The 23,983-nt window shown below is 39.7% G+C and overlaps 1 protein-coding gene across 1 annotated transcript; it reads right to left on the bottom strand.

Annotated features, from left to right (window-relative positions):
- Positions 1-739: 739 nt before the first annotated feature.
- Positions 740-22,851, bottom strand: LOC117329159. Its single transcript, XM_033886917.1, has 3 exons — positions 22,411-22,851; positions 21,027-21,182; positions 740-1,059 (listed from the first exon to the last, which is right to left on the bottom strand). The coding sequence occupies exons 1-3, from the start codon at positions 22,760-22,762 to the stop codon at positions 773-775; spliced, it is 795 nt and encodes a 264-aa protein (XP_033742808.1). The 5' UTR covers positions 22,763-22,851; the 3' UTR covers positions 740-772.
- Between the last annotated feature and the right edge of the window lie 1,132 nt (positions 22,852-23,983).

Raw genomic sequence — 23,983 nt, 5'->3', positions numbered from 1 at the left:
TTAATGGTAAGTTCACAAAAACCCAAGGTGTTATTGCAGAACAAGGCCGTAAATGTATGTATAATGTGTTGAAAATTTGAAATAATTTATCTCTTAATGTAGAATCTAAATTGAACGTTTTTGATGTTTACGTCTCCTCTATTCTCAATTATGGTAGCGAAACATGGGGTTTCCATGTTGCAGACAAAGTAGAAAAGGTTTATGTTGATTTTTTGAGAAAGATCCTTGTTGTTAAGACAAGTACGCCTTCCTTCATGATATATTCGGAATTAGGACGTTTGCCGTTGCATATCGTCAGGAAATGTCGAATAATATAATATTGGCTGAAATTGATCAAATGCGAGAATATTGTTCTTAAGTCGGTTTATGAAGAGATGGAGGAGCAAGGGGGGGGGGGGGGGCAGGTTTGAAAGGATCTAAACATTTTTGACTTCAACTTTTTATGCCAAACCTAATTGAAGTTTTTGTTGCAAGTGTTAAAAGACATCAGTAAACCTCTGTATTATTGTACTAGGGTACTAACTTTAAGTCTGAGGGTTGTTGTGGGATTAACTATTATTTCGAGGAGTTGAATAGGTTTCATGGTATTGATGATTTCAATGGCTTACAAATATGCAAAACCTAATCTAATCTGCAATACATCTGCTAGTGTTAGGTATAGTGATATACAATGTGAGGCGACCTTTGTATTGATAACGGTACTTTACAATTTCCGACAAATAAACGACAAAAACGCCCATGGTTTGCCATCTTTTATATACAATTAGATGATTTAATTAACAGGAGAAACCGTATTGTTCGGAATATCTTTGGACTTATCTCTGATTATCAAGCCCTCTGAGTCTTGGTCAGGTATAAGCGTTTTCTTATCGGTGAGAGTCAATAGCAGGGACAGAGAGGATCCAAACAGAAAAATGGCCGCCAATCCGGAAAGAAGGAGACCGTACGGGAAGCGAAATTTAACCACACTCATGTCGAAGTCGAAATTGCTGCTGAGGAGGACTCGTGACTGTAGAATCAACGTCACACACTTGGCAGTGGCCACGGCGAGAAAGATACCTGGAAACATAACATCAGGGCCAAGTTGTTCAAAAGGTGATTAACTTAATCACTTGATAAGTGAAAATTTCATATCTTTTTTTTATGCTAACCCTGTGAGTATATCGTCATTAAATTATGCTAGTTGGAAAATAATGAAGAATTACAGAATTTCATAAAGTTTTGTCAAGTTAGTTCAACCAGAAATTATTTTATCAGAATTTGAAAAATGTTGTTAAAATGTGATTAGCCTAATCACCTTTTGAACAACTGGGCCCAGGTGTTTCATTGTCATAATTCACCATGGAACATCAGTCTTTACCATGTATAACTATGGAGGACAAACATGGATGTCGTTACTGTATATAACTATGGAGGACAAACGTGGATGTCGTTACTGTATATAACTATGGAGGATAAACGTGGATGTCGTTACTGTATATAACTATGGGGGACAAACGTGGATGTCGTTACTGTATATAACTATGGGGGACAAACGTGGATGTCGTTACTGTATATAACTATGGAGGACAAACGTGGATGTCGTTACTCTATATAACTATGGAGGACAAACGTGGATGTCGTTACTGTATATAACTATGGAGGACAAACCTGGATGTCGTTACTGTATATAACTATGGAGGACAAACGTGGATGTCGTTACTGTATATAACTATGGGGGACAAACGTGGATGTCGTTACTGTATATAACTATGGAGGACAAACGTGGATGTCGTTACTGTATATAACTATGGGGGACAAACGTGGATGTCGTTACAGTATATAACTATGGGGGACAAACCTGGATGTCGTTACTGCATATAACTATGGAGGACAAACGTGGATGTCGTTACCATGTATAACTATGGAGGACAAACGTGGATGTCGTTACTGTATATAACTATGGGGGACAAACGTGGATGTTGTTACTCTATATAACTATGGAGGACAAACGTGGATGTCGTTACTATATATAACTATGGGGGACAAACGTGGATGTCGTTACTGTATATAACTATGGAGGACAAACGTGGATGTCGTTACTGTATATAACTATGGAGGACAAACGTGGATGTCGTTACTGTATATAACTATGGGGGACAAACGTGGATGTCGTTACTGTATATAACTATGGGGGACAAACATGGATGTCGTTACTGTATATAACTATGGAGGACAAACGTGGATGTCGTTACTGTATATAACTATGGGGGACAAACGTGGATGTCGTTACTGTATATAACTATGGAGGACAAACGTGGATGTCGTTACTGTATATAACTATGGGGGACAAACGTCGATGTCGTTACTGTATATAACTATGGGGGACAAACGTGGATGTCGTTACCATGTATAACTATGGAGGACAAACGTGGATGTCGTTACTGTATATAACTATGGGGGACAAACGTGGATGTTGTTACTGTATATAACTATGGGGGACAAACGTGGATGTCGTTACTGTATATAACTATGGAGGACAAACGTGGATGTCGTTACTGTATATAACTATGGAGGACAAACGTGGATGTCGTTACCATGTATAACTATGGAGGACAAACGTGGATGTCGTTACTGTATATAACTATGGGGGACAAACGTGGATGTTGTTACTATATAACTATGGAGGACAAACGTGGATGTCGTTACTGTATATAACTATGGAGGACAAACGTGGATGTCGTTACTGTATATAACTATGGAGGACAAACGTGGATGTCGTTACTGTATATAACTATGGGGGACAAACGTGGATGTCGTTACTGTATATAACTATGGAGGACAAACGTGGATGTCGTTACTGTATATAACTATGGGGGACAAACGTGGATGTCGTTACTGTATATAACTATGGGGGACAAACGTGGATGTCGTTACTGTATATAACTATGGGGGACAAACGTGGATGTCGTTACCATGTATAACTATGGAGGACAAACGTGGATGTCGTTACTGTATATAACTATGGAGGACAAACGTGGATGTCGTTACTGTATATAACTATGGGGGACAAACGTGGATGTCGTTACTGTATATAACTATGTAGGACAAACGTGGATGTCGTTACTGTATATAACTATGGAGGACAAACGTGGATGTCGTTACTGTATATAACTATGGGGGACAAACGTTGATGTCGTTACTGTATATAACTATGGAGGACAAACGTGGATGTCGTTACTATATATAACTATGGGGGACAAACGTGGATGTCGTTACTGTATATAACTATAGAGGACAAACGTGGATGTCGTTACTGTATATAACTATGGAGGACAAACGTGGATGTCGTTACTGTATATAACTATGGGGACAAACGTGGATGTCGTTACTGTATATAACTATGGAGGACAAACGTGGATGTCGTTACTGTATATAACTATGGAGGACAAACGTGGATGTCGTTACTGTATATAACTATGGAGGACAAACGTGGATGTCGTTACTGTATATAACTATGGGGGACAAACGTGGATGTCGTTACTGTATATAACTATGGGGACAAACGTGGATGTCGTTACTGTATATAACTATGGAGGACAAACGTGGATGTCGTTACTGTATATAACTATGGGGACAAACGTGGATGTCGTTACTGTATATAACTATGGTGGACAAACGTGGATGTCGTTACTGTATATAACTATAGGGGACAAACGTGGATGTCGTTACTATATATAACTATGGAGGACAAACGTGGATGTCGTTACTATATATAACTATGGAGGACAAACGTGGATGTCGTTACTATATATAACTATGGGGGACAAACGTGGATGTCGTTACTGTATATAACTATGGGGACAAACGTGGATGTCGTTACTGTATATAACTATGGTGGACAAACGTGGATGTCGTTACTGTATATAACTATAGGGGACAAACGTGGATGTCGTTACTATATATAACTATGGAGGACAAACGTGGATGTCGTTACTATATATAACTATGGAGGACAAACGTGGATGTCGTTACCATGTATAACTATGGAGGACAAACGTGGATGTCGTTACTGTATATAACTATGGGGGACAAACGTGGATGTTGTTACTATATAACTATGGAGGACAAACGTGGATGTCGTTACTGTATATAACTATGGAGGACAAACGTGGATGTCGTTACTGTATATAACTATGGAGGACAAACGTGGATGTCGTTACTGTATATAACTATGGGGGACAAACGTGGATGTCGTTACTGTATATAACTATGGAGGACAAACGTGGATGTCGTTACTGTATATAACTATGGGGGACAAACGTGGATGTCGTTACTGTATATAACTATGGGGGACAAACGTGGATGTCGTTACTGTATATAACTATGGGGGACAAACGTGGATGTCGTTACCATGTATAACTATGGAGGACAAACGTGGATGTCGTTACTGTATATAACTATGGAGGACAAACGTGGATGTCGTTACTGTATATAACTATGGGGGACAAACGTGGATGTCGTTACTGTATATAACTATGTAGGACAAACGTGGATGTCGTTACTGTATATAACTATGTAGGACAAACGTGGATGTCGTTACTGTATATAACTATGGAGGACAAACGTGGATGTCGTTACTGTATATAACTATGGGGGACAAACGTGGATGTCGTTACTGTATATAACTATGGAGGACAAACGTGGATGTTGTTACTATATATAACTATGGAGGACAAACGTGGATGTTGTTACTATATATAACTATGGGGGACAAACGTGGATGTCGTTACTGTATATAACTATGGAGGACAAACGTGGATGTCGTTACTGTATATAACTATGGGGGACAAACGTGGATGTTGTTACTCTATATAACTATGGAGGACAAACGTGGATGTCGTTACTATATATAACTATGGGGGACAAACGTGGATGTCGTTACTGTATATAACTATGGAGGACAAACGTGGATGTCGTTACTGTATATAACTATGGAGGACAAACGTGGATGTCGTTACTATATATAACTATGGGGGACAAACGTGGATGTCGTTACTGTATATAACTATGGGGGACAAACATGGATGTCGTTACTGTATATAACTATGGAGGACAAACGTGGATGTCGTTACTGTATATAACTATGGGGGACAAACGTGGATGTCGTTACTGTATATAACTATGGAGGACAAACGTGGATGTCGTTACTGTATATAACTATGGGGGACAAACGTCGGATGTCGTTACTGTATATAACTATGGGGGACAAACGTGGATGTCGTTACATGTATAACTATGGAGGACAAACGTGGATGTCGTTACTGTATATAACTATGGAGGACAAACGTGGATGTCGTTACTGTATATAACTATGGGGGACAAACGTGGATGTCGTTACTGTATATAACTATGGAGGACAAACGTGGATGTCGTTACTGTATATAACTATGGGGGACAAACGTGGATGTCGTTACCATGTATAACTATGGAGGACAAACGTGGATGTCGTTACTGTATATAACTATGGGGGACAAACGTGGATGTTGTTACTATATAACTATGGAGGACAAACGTGGATGTCGTTACTGTATATAACTATGGAGGACAAACGTGGATGTCGTTACTGTATATAACTATGGAGGACAAACGTGGATGTCGTTACTGTATATAACTATGGGGGACAAACGTGGATGTCGTTACTGTATATAACTATGGAGGACAAACGTGGATGTCGTTACTGTATATAACTATGGGGGACAAACGTGGATGTCGTTACTGTATATAACTATGGGGGACAAACGTGGATGTCGTTACTGTATATAACTATGGGGGACAAACGTGGATGTCGTTACCATGTATAACTATGGAGGACAAACGTGGATGTCGTTACTGTATATAACTATGGAGGACAAACGTGGATGTCGTTACTGTATATAACTATGGGGGACAAACGTGGATGTCGTTACTGTATATAACTATGGAGGACAAACGTGGATGTCGTTACTGTATATAACTATGGAGGACAAACGTGGATGTCGTTACTGTATATAACTATGGGGGACAAACGTTGATGTCGTTACTGTATATAACTATGGAGGACAAACGTGGATGTCGTTACTGTATATAACTATGGGGGACAAACGTGGATGTCGTTACTGTATATAACTATGGAGGACAAACGTGGATGTCGTTACTGTATATAACTATGGGGGACAAACGTGGATGTCGTTACTGTATATAACTATGGAGGACAAACGTGGATGTCGTTACTGTATATAACTATGGAGGACAAACGTGGATGTCTTTACTGTATATAACTATGGAGGACAAACGTGGATGTCGTTACTGTATATAACTATGGAGGACAAACGTGGATGTCGTTACTGTATATAACTATGGGGGACAAACGTGGATGTCGTTACTGTATATAACTATGGGGACAAACGTGGATGTCGTTACTGTATATAACTATGGAGGACAAACGTGGATGTCGTTACTGTATATAACTATGGGGGACAAACGTGGATGTCGTTTACTGTATATAACTATGGGGGACAACGTGGATGTCGTTACTGTATATAACTATGGAGGGACCAAACGTGGATGTCGTTACTGATATATAACTATGGAGGACAAACGTGGATGTCGTACTGTATATAACTATGGGGGACAAACGTGGATGTCGTTACTGTATATAACTATGGAGGACAAACGTGGATGTCGTTACTGTATATAACTATGGAGGACAAACGTGGATGTCGTTACTGTATATAACTATGGGGGACAAACGTGGATGTCGTTACTGTATATAACTATGGAGGACAAACGTGGATGTCGTTACTGTATATAACTATGGAGGACAAACGTGGATGTCGTTACTGTATATAACTATGGAGGACAAACGTGGATGTCGTTACTGTATATAACTATGGAGGACAAACGTGGATGTCGTTACTGTATATAACTATGGAGGACAAACGTGGATGTCGTTACTGTATATAACTATGGAGGACAAACGTGGATGTCGTTACTGTATATAACTATGGGGACAAACGTGGATGTCGTTACTGTATATAACTATGGAGGACAAACGTGGATGTCGTTACTGTATATAACTATGGAGGACAAACGTGGATGTCGTTACTGTATATAACTATGGAGGACAAACGTGGATGTCGTTACTGTATATAACTATGGAGGACAAACGTGGATGTCGTTACCATGTATAACTATGGAGGACAAACGTGGATGTCGTTACTGTATATAACTATGGAGGACAAACGTGGATGTCGTTACTGTATATAACTATGGGGGACAAACGTGGATGTCGTTACTGTATATAACTATGGAGGACAAACGTGGATGTCGTTACTGTATATAACTATGGAGGACAAACGTGGATGTCGTTACTGTATATAACTATGGGGGACAAACGTGGATGTCGTTACTGTATATAACTATGGGGGAACAACGTGGATGTCGTTACTGTATATAACTATGGGGGACAAACGTGGATGTCGTTACTGTATATAACTATGGAGGACAAACGTGGATGTCGTTACTGTATATAACTATGGGGACAAACGTGGATGTCGTTACCTGTATATAACTATGGGGACAAACGTGGATGTCGTTACTGTATATAACTATGGAGGACAAACGTGGATGTCGTTACTGTATATAACTATGGGGGACAAACGTGGATTCGTTTTACTACAAACGTGGATGTCGTTACTGTATATAACTATGGAGGACAAACGTGGATGTCGTTACTGTATATAACTATGGGGACAAACGTGGATGTCGTTACTGTATATAACTATGGAGGACAAACGTGGATGTCGTTACTGTATATAACTATGGAGGACAAACGTGGATGTCGTTACTGTATATAACTATGGAGGACAAACGTGGATGTCGTTACTGTATATAACTATGGGGACAAACGTGGATGTCGTTACTGTATATAACTATGGAGGACAAACGTGGATGTCGTTACTATATATAACTATGGAGGACAAACGTGGATGTCGTTACTGTATATAACTATGGGGGACAAACGTGGATGTCGTTACTGTATATAACTATGGAGGACAAACGTGGATGTCGTTACTGTATATAACTATGGGGGACAAACGTGGATGTCGTTACCGTATATAACTATGGAGGACAAACGTGGATGTCGTTACTGTATACAACTATGGCGGACAAACGTGGATGTCGTTACCGTATATAACTATGGAGGACAAACGTGGATGTCGTTACTGTATATAACTATGGGGGACAAACGTGGATGTCGTTACTGTATATAACTATGGGGGACAAACGTGGATGTCGTTACTGTATATAACTATGGAGGACAAACGTGGATGTCGTTACTGTATATAACTATGGAGGACAAACGTGGATGTCGTTACTGTATATAACTATGGAGGACAAACGTGGATGTCGTTACTGTATATAACTATGGGGGACAAACGTGGATGTCGTTACTGTATATAACTATGGGGGACAAACGTGGATGTCGTTACTGTATATAACTATGGAGGACAAACGTGGATGTCGTTACTGTATATAACTATGGAGGACAAACGTGGATGTCGTTACTGTATATAACTATGGAGGACAAACGTGGATGTCGTTACTGTATATAACTATGGGGGACAAACGTGGATGTCGTTACTGTATATAACTATGGAGGACAAACGTGGATGTCGTTACTGTATATAACTATGGGGGACAAACGTGGATGTCGTTACTGTATATAACTATGGGGGACAAACGTGGATGTCGTTACTGTATAACTATGGAGGACAAACGTGGATGTCGTTACTGTATATAACTATGGAGGACAAACGTGGATGTCGTTACTGTATATAACTATGGAGGACAAACGTGGATGTCGTTACTGTATATAACTATGGAGGACAAACGTGGATGTCGTTACTGTATATAACTATGGAGGACAACGTGGATGTCGTTACTGTATATAACTATGGAGGACAAACGTGGATGTCGTTACTGTATATAACTATGGGGGACAAACGTGGATGTCGTTACTGTATATAACTATGGAGGACAAACGTGGATGTCGTTACTGTATATAACTATGGAGGACAAACGTGGATGTCGTTACTGTATATAACTATGGAGGACAAACGTGGATGTCGTTACTGTATATAACTATGGGGGACAAACGTGGATGTCGTTACTGTATATAACTATGGAGGACAAACGTGGATGTCGTTACTGTATATAACTATGGAGGACAAACGTGGATGTCGTTACTGTATAATAACTATTGGGGACAAACGTGGATGTCGTATATAACTATGGGGGACAACGTGGATGTCGTTACCATGTATAACTATGGAGGACAAACGTGGATGTCGTTACTGTATATAACTATGGAGGACAAACGTGGATGTCGTTACTGTATATAACTATGGGGGACAAACGTGGATGTCGTTACCTGTATATAACTATGGAGGACAAACGTGGATGTCGTTACTGTATATAACTATGGAGGACAAACGTGGATGTCGTTACTGTATATAACTATGGGGGACAAACGTGGATGTCGTTACTGTATATAACTATGGAGGACAAACGTGGATGTCGTTACTATATATAACTATGGAGGACAAACGTGGATGTCGTTACTGTATATAACTATAGGGACAAAACGTGGATGTCGTTACTGTATATAACTATGGAGGACAAACGTGGATGTCGTTACTGTATATAACTATGGGGACAAACGTGGATGTCGTTACTGTATATAACTATGGAGGACAAACGTGGATGTCGTTACTGTATATAACTATGGGAGGACAAACGTGGATGTCGTTACTGTATATAACTATGGAGGACAAACGTGGATGTCGTTACTGTATATAACTATGGAGGACAAACGTGGATGTCGTTACTGTATATAACTATGGGGGACAAACGTGGATGTCGTTACTGTATATAACTATGGAGGACAAACGTGGATGTCGTTACTGTATATAACTATGGAGGACAAACGTGGATGTCGTTACTGTATATAACTATGGGGACAAACGTGGATGTCGTTACTGTATATAACTATGGAGGACAAACGTGGATGTCGTTACTAGTATATAACAATGGAGGACAAACGTGGATGTCGTTACTGTATATAACTATGGGGACAAACGTGGATGTCGTTACTGTATATAACTATGGAGGACAAACGTGGATGTCGTTACTGTATATAACTATGGGGGACAAACGTGGATGTCGTTACTGTATATAACTATGGAGGACAAACGTGGATGTCGTTACTGTATATAACTATGGAGGACAAACGTGGATGTCGTTACTGTATATAACTATGGAGGACAAACGTGGATGTCGTTACTGTATATAACTATGGGGGACAAACGTGGATGTCGTTACCATGTATAACTATGGAGGACAAACGTGGATGTCGTTACTGTATATAACTATGGAGGACAAACGTGGATGTCGTTACTGTATATAACTATGGAGGACAAACGTGGATGTCGTTACTGTATATAACTATGGGGGACAAACGTGGATGTCGTTACTGTATATAACTATAGGGGACAAACGTGGATGTCGTTACTATATATAACTATGGAGGACAAACGTGGATGTCGTTACTATATATAACTATGGAGGACAAACGTGGATGTCGTTACTATATATAACTATGGGGGACAAACGTGGTGTCGTTACTGTATATAACTATGGAGGCAAACGTGGATGTCGTTACTGTATATAACTATGGGGGACAAACGTGGATGTCGTTACCGTATATAACTATGGAGGACAAACGTGGATGTCGTTACTGTATACAACTATGGCGGACAAACGTGGATGTCGTTACCGTATATAACTATGGAGGACAAACGTGGATGTCGTTACTGTATATAACTATGGGGGACAAACGTGGATGTCGTTACCATGTATAACTATGGAGGACAAACGTGGATGTCGTTACTGTATATAACTATGGAGGACAAACGTGGATGTCGTTACTGTATATAACTATGGAGGACAAACGTGGATGTCGTTACTGTATATAACTATGGGGGACAAACGTGGATGTCGTTACTGTATATAACTATGGGGGACAAACGTGGATGTCGTTACTGTATATAACTATGGGGGACAAACGTGGATGTCGTTACTGTATATAACTATGGGGGACAAACGTGGATGTCGTTACTGTATATAACTATGGGGACAAACGTGGATGTCGTTACTGTATATAACTATGGAGGACAAACGTGGATGTCGTTACTGTATATAACTATGGGGGACAAACGTGGATGTCGTTACTGTATATAACTATGGAGGACAAACGTGGATGTCGTTACTGTATATAACTATGGGGACAAACGTGGATGTCGTTACTGTATATAACTATGGGGGACAAACGTGGATGTCGTTACATGTATATAACTATGGAGGACAAACGTGGATGTCGTTACTGTATATAACTATGGGGGACAAACGTGGATGTCGTTACTGTATATAACTATGGGGGACAAACGTGGATGTCGTTACTGTATATAACTATGGAGGACAAACGTGGATGTCGTTACTGTATATAACTATGGAGGACAAACGTGGATGTCGTTACCATGTATAACTATGGAGGACAAACGTGGATGTCGTTACTGTATATAACTATGGGGGACAAACGTGGATGTCGTTACTATATAACTATGGAGGACAAACGTGGATGTCGTTACTGTATATAACTATGGGAGGACAAACGTGGATGTCGTTACTGTATATAACTATGGAGGACAAACGTGGATGTCGTTACTGTATATAACTATGGGGGACAAACGTGGATGTCGTTACTGTATATAACTATGGAGGACAAACGTGGATGTCGTTACTGTATATAACTATGGGGGACAAACGTGGATGTCGTTACTGTATATAACTATGGGGGACAAACGTGGATGTCGTTACTGTATATAACTATGGGGGACAAACGTGGATGTCGTTACCATGTATATAACTATGGAGGACAAACGTGGATGTCGTTACTGTATATAACTATGGGGGACAAACGTGGATGTCGTTACTGTATATAACTATGGGGGACAAACGTGGATGTCGTTACTGTATATAACTATGTAGGACAAACGTGGATGTCGTTACTGTATATAACTATGGAGGACAAACGTGGATGTCGTTACTGTATATAACTATGGGGGACAAACGTGGATGTCGTTACTGTATATAACTATGGAGGACAAACGTGGATGTTGTTACTATATATAACTATGGGGGACAAACGTGGATGTCGTTACTGTATATAACTATAGAGGACAAACGTGGATGTCGTTACTGTATATAACTATGGAGGACAAACGTGGATGTCGTTACTGTATATAACTTATGGGGGGACAAACGTGGATGTCGTTACTGTATATAACTATGGAGGACAAACGTGGATGTCGTTACTGTATATAACTATGGAGGACAAACGTGGATGTCGTTACTGTATATAACTATGGAGGACAAACGTGGATGTCGTTACTGTATATAACTATGGGGGACAAACGTGGATGTCGTTACTGTATATAACTATGGGGGACAAACGTGGATGTCGTTACTGTATATAACTATGGAGGACAAACGTGGATGTCGTTACTGTATATAACTATGGGGACAAACGTGGATGTCGTTACTGTATATAACTATGGTGGACAAACGTGGATGTCGTTACTGTATATAACTATAGGGGACAAACGTGGATGTCGTTACTATATATAACTATGGAGGACAAACGTGGATGTCGTTACTGTATATAACTATGGAGGACAAACGTGGATGTCGTTACTATATATAACTATGGGGGACAAACGTGGATGTCGTTACTGTATATAACTATGGAGGCAAACGTGGATGTCGTTACTGTATATAACTATGGGGGACAAACGTGGATGTCGTTACCGTATATAACTATGGAGGACAAACGTGGATGTCGTTACTGTATATAACTATGGCGGACAAACGTGGATGTCGTTACCGTATATAACTATGGAGGACAAACGTGGATGTCGTTACTGTATATAACTATGGGGGACAAACGTGGATGTCGTTACCATGTATAACTATGGAGGACAAACGTGGATGTCGTTACTGTATATAACTATGGAGGACAAACGTGGATGTCGTTACTGTATATAACTATGGAGGACAAACGTGGATGTCGTTACTGTATATAACTATGGGGGACAAACGTGGATGTCGTTACTGTATATAACTATGGGGGACAAACGTGGATGTCATTACTGTATATAACTATGGGGGACAAACGTGGATGTCGTTACTGTATATAACTATGGGGGACAAACGTGGATGTCGTTACCATGTATAACTATGGAGGACAAACGTGGATGTCGTTACTGTATATAACTATGGAGGACAAACGTGGATGTCGTTACTGTATATAACTATGGGGACAAACGTGGATGTCGTTACTGTATATAACTATGGGGGACAAACGTGGATGTCGTTACTATATATAACTATAGGGGACAAACGTGGATGTCGTTACTATATATAACTATGGAGGACAAACATGGATGTCGTTACTATATATAACTATGGAGGACAAACGTGGATGTCGTTACTATATATAACTATGGGGGACAAACGTGGATGTCGTTACTGTATATAACTATGGGGGACAAACGTGGATGTTGTACCGTATATAACTATGGAGGACAAACGTGGATGTCGTTACTGTATATAACTATGGGGGACAAACGTGGATGTCGTTACCGTATATAACTATGGAGGACAAACGTGGGATGTCGTTACTGTATACAACTATGGCGGACAAACGTGGATGTCGTTACCGTATATAACTATGGAGGACAAACGTGGATGTCGTTACTGTATATAACTATGGGGGACAACGTGGATGTCGTTACCATGTATAACTATGGAGGACAAACGTGGATGTCGTTACTGTAATATAACTATGGAGGACAAACGTGGATGTCGTTACTGTAATATAACTATGGAGGACAAACGTGGATGTCGTTACTGTATATAACTATGGGGGACATCGTGGATGTCGTTACTGTATATAACTATGGGGGACAAACGTGGATGTCATTACTGTATATAACTATGGGGGACAAACGTGGATGTCGTTACTGTATATAACTATGGGGGACAAACGTGGATGTCGTTACTGTATATAACTATGGAGGACAAACGTGGATGTCGTTACTGTATATAACTATGGGGGACAAACGTGGATGTCGTTACTGTATATAACTATGGGGACAAACGTGGATGTCGTTACTGTATATAACTATGGGGACAAACGTGGGATGTCGTACTGTATATAACTAGGAGGACAAACGTGGATGTCGTTACTGTATATAACTATGGGGACAAACGTGGATGTCGTTACTGTATATAACTATGGGGACAAACGTGGATGTCGTTACTGTATATAACTATGGAGGACAAACGTGGATGTCGTTACTGTATATAACTATGGGGGACAAACGTGGATGTCGTTACTGTATATAACTATGGAGGACAAACGTGGATGTCGTTACTGTATATAACTATGGAGGACAACGTGGATGTCGTTACTATATATAACTATGGAGGACAAACGTGGATGTCGTTACTGTATATAACTATGGGGGACAAACGTGGATGTCGTTACTGTATATAACTATGGAGGACAAACGTGGATGTCGTACTGTATATAACTATGGGGGACAAACGTGGATGTCGTTGTATATAACTATGGGAAAAAGTGGATGCGTTACTGTATAATATGGGGAAAACGGGAGTGTTACTATATAAACAGGAGGGCAACGTGGATGTCGTACTGTATATAAATATGAGGGGCAAAAGTGGATGTCGTTTTGTATTAACATTGGGGGCAAAGTGGATGTCCGTTATTTTTATTACTATGGGAAAACTGGATTTCGTTACTGTTAAACTTTGGGACAACGTGGATGTTTCTGTAATTTAAATTGGAGGAAAAACGTGGATTCGTTACAGGGATAAATATGGAGACAAACGTGGATTTTGTACGTATAAACTTGGAGGGGGCAAACTGGTGTCGTTCCATGTTTAAAAAACTATGGGGGCAAACGTGGGTGTCTTTTTTGTTATAAATATGGAGGACAAAATGATGTCGTTTGTAATAACTAGGGGGGACAAACTGGATGTCGTTACTGTATAAACTGGGGACAAACGTGGATGTCGTTTCCTGTATTAGGAGGACAACGTGGATGTCGTTACTGTATATAACTATGGGGGACAAACGTGGATGTCGTTACTGTATATAACTATGGGGACAAACGTGGATGTCGTTACTGTATATAACTATGGAGGGACAAACGTGGATGTCGTTACTGTATATAACTATGGAGGACAAACGTGGATGTCGTTACTAGTATATAACTATGGAGGACAAACGTGGATGTCGTTACTAGTATATAACTATGGGGGACAAACGTGGATGTCGTTACTGTATATAACTATGGAGGACAAACGTGGATGTCGTTACTGTATATAACTATGGGGGACAAACGTGGATGTCGTTACTGTATATAACTATGGAGGACAAACGTGGATGTCGTTACTGTGTATAACTATGGAGGACAAACGTGGATGTCGTTACTGTATATAACTATGGGGGACAAACGTGGATGTCGTTACTATATATAACTATGGAGGACAAACGTGGATGTCGTTACTATATATAACTATGGAGGACAAACGTGGATGTCGTTACTATATATAACTATGGGGGACAAACGTGGTTGTCGTTACTTGTATATACTATGGAGGACAAACGTGGATGTCGTTACTGTATATAACTATGGGGACAAAACGTGGATGTCGTTACTGTATATAACTATGGGGACAAACGTGGATGTCGTTACTGTATATAACTATGGGGACAAACGTGGATGTCGTTACTGTATATAACTATGGGGACAAACGTGGATGTCGTTACTGTATATAACTATGGGGAGACAACGTGGACTCATGTCTTTATCAGTGACTTATTATAACTATAGGGGACAAACGTGGATGTTCGTTTTACTGTAATATAATATGGAGGCCAAACGTGTGATGTCGTTTACTATATATAACTATGGAGACAAACAGTGGATGTCGGTTACTGTATATATAACTATGGATGGACAAACGTGGATGTCGTTACTGTATATAACTATGGAGGACAAACGTGGATGTCGTTTACCTGTATATAAACTTAGGGGCCAAACGTGATGTCGTTCACTGTATATAACTATGGGGGACAAACGTGGATGTCGTTACTATATATAACTATAGGGGACAAACGTGGATGTCGTTACTATATATAACTATGGAGGACAAACATGGATGTCGTTACTATATATAACTATGGAGGACAAACGTGGATGTCGTTACTATATATAACTATGGGGGACAAACGTGGTGTCGTTACTGTATATAACTATGGGGGACAAACGTGGATGTCGTTACCGTATATAACTATGGAGGACAAACGTGGATGTCGTTACTGTATATAACTATGGGGGACAAACGTGGATGTCGTTACCGTATATAACTATGGAGGACAAACGTAGATGTCGTTACTGTATACAACTATGGCGGACAAACGTGGATGTCGTTACCGTATATAACTATGGAGGACAAACGTGGATGTCGTTACTGTATATAACTATGGGGGACAAACGTTGATGTCGTTACCATGTATAACTATGGAGGACAAACGTGGATGTCGTTACTGTATATAACTATGGAGGACAAACGTGGATGTCGTTACTGTATATAACTATGGAGGACAAACGTGGATGTCGTTACTGTATATAACTATTGGGGACAAACGTGGATGTCGTTACTGTATATAACTATGGGGGACAAACGTGGATGTCATTACTGTATATAACTATGGGGGACATCGTGGATGTCGTTACTGTATATAACTATGGGGGACAAACGTGGATGTCGTTACTGTATATAACTATGGAGGACAAACGTGGATGTCGTTACTGTATATAACTATGGGGGACAAACGTGGATGTCGTTACTGTATATAACAATGGGGACAAACGTGGGTGTCGTTACTGTATATAACTATGGAGGACAAACGTGGATGTCGTTACTGTATATAACTATGGGGACAAACGTCGATGTCGTTACTGTATATAACTATGGGGACAAACGTGGATGTCGTTACTGTATATAACTATGGAGGACAAACGTGGATGTCGTTACTGTATATAACTATGGGGGACAAACGTGGATGTCGTTACTGTTTTCAACTATGGAGGACAAACGTGGATGTCGTTACTGTATATAACTATGGAGGACAAACGTGGATGTCGTTACTGTATATAACTATGGAGGACAAACGTGGATGTCGTTACTGTATATAACTATGGGGGACAACCGTGGATGTCGTTACTGTATATAACTATGGAGGACAAACGTGGATGTCGTAACTGTATATAACTATGGGGACAAACGTGGATGTCGTTACTGTATATAACTATGGAGGACAAACGTGGATGTCGTTACTGTATATAACTATGGGGGACAAACGTGGATGTCGTTACTATATATAACTATGGAGGACAAACGTGGATGTCGTTACTGTATATAACTATGGAGGACAAACGTGGATGTCGTTATTGTATATAACTATGGGACAAACGTGGATGTCGTTACTGTATATAACTATGGGACAAACGTGGATGTCGTTACTGTATATAACTATGGGGACAAACGTGGATGTCGTTACTGTATATAACTATGGAGGACAAACGTGGATGTCGTTACTGTATATAACTATGGAGGACAAACGTGGATGTCGTTACTGTATATAACTATGGAGGACAAACGTGGATGTCGTTACTGTATATAACTATGGGGGACAAACGTGGATGTCGTTACTGTATATAACTATGGAGGACAAACGTGGATGTCGTTACTGTATATAACTATGGGGGACAAACGTGGATGTCGTTACTGTATATAACTATGGAGGACAAACGTGGATGTCGTTACTGTATATAACTATGGAGGACAAACGTGGATGTCGTTACTGTATATAACTATGGGGACAAACGTGGATGTCGTTACTGTATATAACTATGGGGACAAACGTGGATGTCGTTACTGTATATAACTATGGGGGACAAACGTGGATGTCGTTACTGTATATAACTATGGAGGACAAACGTGGATGTCGTTACTGTATATAACTATGGAGGACAAACGTGGATGTCGTTACTGTATATAACTATGGGGGGACAAACGTGGATGTCGTTACTGTATATAACTATGGAGGACAAACGTGGATGTCGTTACTGTATATAACTATGGGGGACAAACGTGGATGTCGTTACTGTATATAACTATGGAGGACAAACGTGGATGTCGTTACTGTATATAACTATGGAGGACAAACGTGGATGTCGTTACTGTATATAACTATGGGGACAAACGTGGATGTCGTTACTGTATATAACTATGGAGGACAAACGTGGATGTCGTTACTGTATATAACTATGGGGGACAAACGTGGATGTCGTTACTGTATATAACTATGGAGGACAAACGTGGATGTCGTTACTGTATATAACTATGGAGGACAAACGTGGATGTCGTTACTGTATATAACTATGGAGGACAAACGTGGATGTCGTTACTGTATATAACTATTGGGGACAAACGTGGATGTCGTTACTGTATATAACTATTGGGGACAAACGTGGATGTCGTTACTGTATATAACTATGGAGGACAAACGTGGATGTCGTTACTGTATATAACTATGGAGGGACAAACGTGGATGTCGTTACTGTATATAACTATGGAGGACAAACGTGGATGTCGTTACTGTATATAACTATGGAGGACAAACGTGGATGTCGTTACTGTATATAACTATGGAGGACAAACGTGGATGTCGTTACTGTATATAACTATGGGGACAAACGTGGATGTCGTTACTGTATATAACTATGGAGGACAAACGTGGATGTCGTTACTGTATATAACTATGGGGGACAAACGTGGATGTCGTTACTGTATATAACTATGGAGGACAAACGTGGATGTCGTTACTGTATATAACTATGGAGGACAAACGTGGATGTCGTTACTGTATATAACTATGGGGGACAAACGTGGATGTCGTTACTGTATATAACTATGGAGGACAAACGTGGATGTCGTTACTGTATATAACTATGGAGGACAAACGTGGATGTCGTTACTGTATATAACTATGGAGGACAAACGTGGATGTCGTTACTGTATATAACTATGGAGGACAAACGTGGATGTCGTTACTGTATATAACTATGGAGGACAAACGTGGATGTCGTTACATGTATATAACTATGGAGGACAAACGTGGATGTCGTTACTGTATATAACTATGGAGGACAAACGTGGATGTCTTTACATGTATATAACTATGGGGGACAAACGTGGATGTCGTTACTGTATATAACTATGGAGGACAAACGTGGATGTCGTTACTGTATATAACTATGGGGGACAAACGTGGATGTCGTTACTGTATATAACTATGGGGGACAAACGTGGATGTCGTTACTGTATATAACTATGGAGGACAAACGTGGATGTCGTTACTGTATATAACTATGGAGGACAAACGTGGATGTCGTTACTGTATATAACTATGGGGGGACAAACGTGGATGTCGTTACTGTATATAACTATGGAGGACAAACGTGGATGTCGTTACTGTATATAACTATGGAGGACAAACGTGGATGTCGTTACTGTATATAACTATGGAGGACAAACGTGGATGTCGTTACTGTATATAATCTATGGAGGACAAACGTGGATGTCGTTACTGTATATAACTATGGAGGACAAACGTGGATGTCGTTACTGTATATAACTATGGAGGACAAACGTGGATGTCGTTACTGTATATAACTATGGAGGACAAACGTGGATGTCGTTACTGTATATAACTATGGAGGACAAACGTGGATGTCGTTACTGTATATAACTATGGAGGACAAACGTGGATGTCGTTACTGTATATAACTATGGAGGACAAACGTGGATGTCGTTACTGTATATAACTATGGAGGACAAACGTGGATGTCGTTACTGTATATAACTATGGAGGACAAACGTGGATGTCGTTACTGTATATAACTATGGAGGACAAACGTGGATGTCGTTACTGTATATAACTATGGAGGACAAACGTGGATGTCGTTACTATATATAACTATGGAGGACAAACGTGGATGTCGTTACTGTATATAACTATGGAGGACAAACGTGGATGTCGTTACTGTATATAACTATGGAGGACAAACGTGGATGTCGTTACTGTATATAACTATGGAGGACAAACGTGGATGTCGTTACTGTATATAACTATGGAGGACAAACGTGGATGTCGTTACTGTATATAACTATGGAGGACAAACGTGGATGTCGTTACTGTATATAACTATGGAGGACAAACGTGGATGTCGTTACTGTATATAACTATGGAGGACAAACGTGGATGTCGTTACTGTATATAACTATGGAGGACAAACGTGGATGTCGTTACTGTATATAACTATGGGGACAAACGTGGATGTCGTTACTGTATATAACTATGGAGGACAAACGTGGATGTCGTTACTGTATATAACTATGGAGGACAAACGTGGATGTCGTTACTGTATATAACTATGGAGGACAAACGTGGATGTCGTTACTGTATATAACTATGGGGGACAAACGTGGATGTCGTTACTGTATATAACTATGGAGGACAAACGTGGATGTCGTTACTGTATATAACTATGGGGGACAAACGTGGATGTCGTTACTGTATATAACTATAGAGGACAAACGTGGATGTCGTTACTGTATATAACTATGGGGGACAAACGTGGATGTCGTTAGTGTATATAACTATGGAGGAAATTGATGACGTAGTAATAGTGACTTAATTACATACTAATAATTAGTTGATGACCTACCTGCCAGTAGCGTGTTGATGAAGGCAGTAAGACCGACGCATCTACGGTATTTACGTCCTCGGTAATACAACAAAGTTGTCACCAGCGAGGCCATCACGCAGAATAGTGACGTCGTTATCTCGACTTGGAACTCCAGGAAAGCAAATTTGGCGATATCTGCGGAAAGATAATGTAAAGTCTTTGATGTAAAATCAAAAAAACATACATAACAGTATAGAGATTAACCAGGCTGACCACTGAATTATCCACACCGACACTCCTTCTTTTCATAAGCAACCTTCCAAACAAGTTGTAACCCCTGATAAAAGAGGCTCTGACTTGGTATCGCATGGTTAACCGATGGTTTACCGATAATCTTGGTACAGAGATCGGAAATGTTCACACATCACAACTGCTATAGCTATTGCACTATTGCTTGCTTATGTCATTAGTTAACCAAATACAATGTCATATTCTGTCAGTATAAAATTACACTTTGAGGCGTGTCCCTAGTCAACTATTATTTATGAATCGACCGGAAATACAGGTTTGTCATAAGTCAGAGCATTGATGGTATAGACTCGAATGCCACTTTTCAAATTAGGCATAGAAGTACCCACTTTACCATGTTTGCGACGTGGACACATCGCCGATTCATATTCGTCTATCCGAAATGTACATCGGAAAAAGTAATCATCTCTATCGATTTTTTATTTAAAAGAGGGCCTTTTCTGGATCATAAAGACCCTAACCCTTTGTGCTAAAATATGTGTATGCTCATTGTCACGAGGAATCAATTCATTTCTTTTCTTTAAACTTATATTTGCTGTTCAACTTGCTGGCGTCTGTTTTGGTAAACGAGAAATGGCAACACCGCTTTTTTCCAGAATATGGAGAACAAGTAAAATGTAAATATTTAAGCATTGATGTCATTTTTTTTGTTTTAGTTTCATCCGGGTATGAAACAAATTTTGTTTGCAAACTGTATGAATCCGCGTAAATCAACGCTTATAATTAATTTTTGAAAATGATTTTCTAATTCAAAACATCTTTTATGTACAATTTTAAATGGCATTATTTTTCTCAAATCAATACGCAACGTCAATTGTCGTATTATGACGTCACATTTTTTGCGCCATTCTCGGAATTTCTTTCATAGAAGAATGAAAATAATTTTTCGATCAATCACATTTGAGTATATACCATGAAAACAAAGTAAAATTAATTATAAACATTTGAATACAACTGGAGTGACACATAAAAAGCAGCGGATAATAGTTCTATGCCCAAATATGGAGCATTGTCAATTTCTAAAGGTAGACCATCAAACTCGTGAATGATAAATTGTTTGCGTTTCTTTGTTAGCTGATAAAGTTTTACATTAAATAGTGCTATGTTATCGTACCCCCGATGTGGTCGTAAATCTCCTCCATGTCCATGCCCTGTAGCGGTTCGTCGAAGTGTCTAGCGGCGTGTTTGGCGTGCTGATAAGAATGGACATCACAGTATTCTGGAACACAGGCGCTGAAGTACCACAGACCGCACGACAATGTCACAATCGTAGGGATAAACACGGTGACCGGTTCCCTCACGTGGACGGTCTTGTTTCCAACTATTTTTGTAACCTCTTGTGTCGTGGGTACCTTCTTGTTTTTATGGATACGTAAGATGTACATACCAGGGGTACAGAAGGTTATACATACTAGTAGCAGTGATATTGCAGTGAAAAGGAAACCTAGTTTCTGTGACCGCTTCATTGTGTCGACGCTCCCAGATAATTGACAAGAGTCAAATCAGGCCAGCTTATTTTATACAAATCTCTGTCCTATGATAACAAAGCCGTTGTGCAATATTTGTCACGTGCTATTCTATATCACGTGTGGTGATGATTATTGTTTATTTACACTTCACCCAATTCATTATCTTCTTGCGATTTTCGTTGAAATACTAAACAGTCTTGTTGAGAAATCAGTCAACATACTAACTTTAATACTCACTTTACACAAAAGACAAACCTGTGAAGGATTGGGGGAGGGATATACCTGTGAAGGATTGGGGGAGGGATATACCTGTGAAGGATTGGGGGAGGGATATACCTGCTGCAATCTCAGTAAATGTCGTCAGATGTGACTAATTTTAGGGGGCCCCCTACAGGGTTCGGGATGGTTTCTCCTTTGTCTTCTGGTCAGCAGACATTGGAGAGCCCCTCGATAAGGCCCGCTTTATCCAGGCGACTGTACGTTGATCTTAGGAGGTGACTGAAAGTGGGACTTTGACGATAGGCGGATCTAGAGTTACTTCCCCATCCCAACACTTAGGGGCTTTATCTTTTTCTTTCTGTCATGTGCTTGAATTTCTATTCCCATATGACCTTAGCTGTTGCGAGGAGGTAAGACCCCTAAAACAAAATAAAACAAGTCCAACAAGAAATATCTTTAAAAAAAGATAAATGGCATAGTTTTAATGCTGGTGAACTAAGTCAACGAACTACATTGTAATTAATAAATGCGCAGTTTCAGCACGGATAACAAAATTATATCAGTTTGAATCATTTTTGATGATAATAAGACTGCAAATGTGTCATTTTAATAGATGCGTCCACTTATTCAGCTTGCATTCAATTTAAAAGCGACATCACGGTAAAAACGTTGCAATTTTCACTGAATGTACGCGTTTTGTTCCTTTCCAGTTATGTTTCTGTGCTGTCCCAATGTTCACAGTCAATCCCTATGTCCAGCTTGACCACTCGATTTAGTTGGGAATCCCCCTCTAAATTTAGCGCAAAAATTATTTTTAAATCATTACGTGACTGTTTTGAAATCGTGGCAGCACAAACACACGATAGTTTACGAGGCGATATATATATTCCATCTGGGTTAGTTTGATAACGATATTATACAGTGGTTTAAATGTTTAAAAATAACACGTTCTGTATATATTACGGCACACATATTTATGTGTAAATAAGTGTAAACATT

Source organism: Pecten maximus, chromosome 1, assembly GCF_902652985.1.
Source record: "Pecten maximus chromosome 1, xPecMax1.1, whole genome shotgun sequence".
Taxonomy (NCBI): Eukaryota; Metazoa; Mollusca; class Bivalvia; order Pectinida; family Pectinidae; genus Pecten; species Pecten maximus.
This window is presented reverse-complemented; position numbering and strand designations above follow the sequence as displayed.

What these genes read in the sequence shown, in the direction of transcription:
- LOC117329159 (XM_033886917.1), bottom strand. Translation starts at nt 22,762, where the DNA reads ATGAAGCGGTCACAGAAACTAGGTTTCCTTTTCACTGCAATATCACTG. An exon ending in GATTTACGACCACATCGGGG is followed by an intron (nt 21,183 to 22,410) that starts GTACGATAACAT and finishes ATCTTTCCGCAG; the next exon opens with ATATCGCCAAATTTGCTTTC. An exon ending in CATCAACACGCTACTGGCAG is followed by an intron (nt 1,060 to 21,026) that starts GTAGGTCATCAA and finishes TTATGTTTCCAG; the next exon opens with GTATCTTTCTCGCCGTGGCC.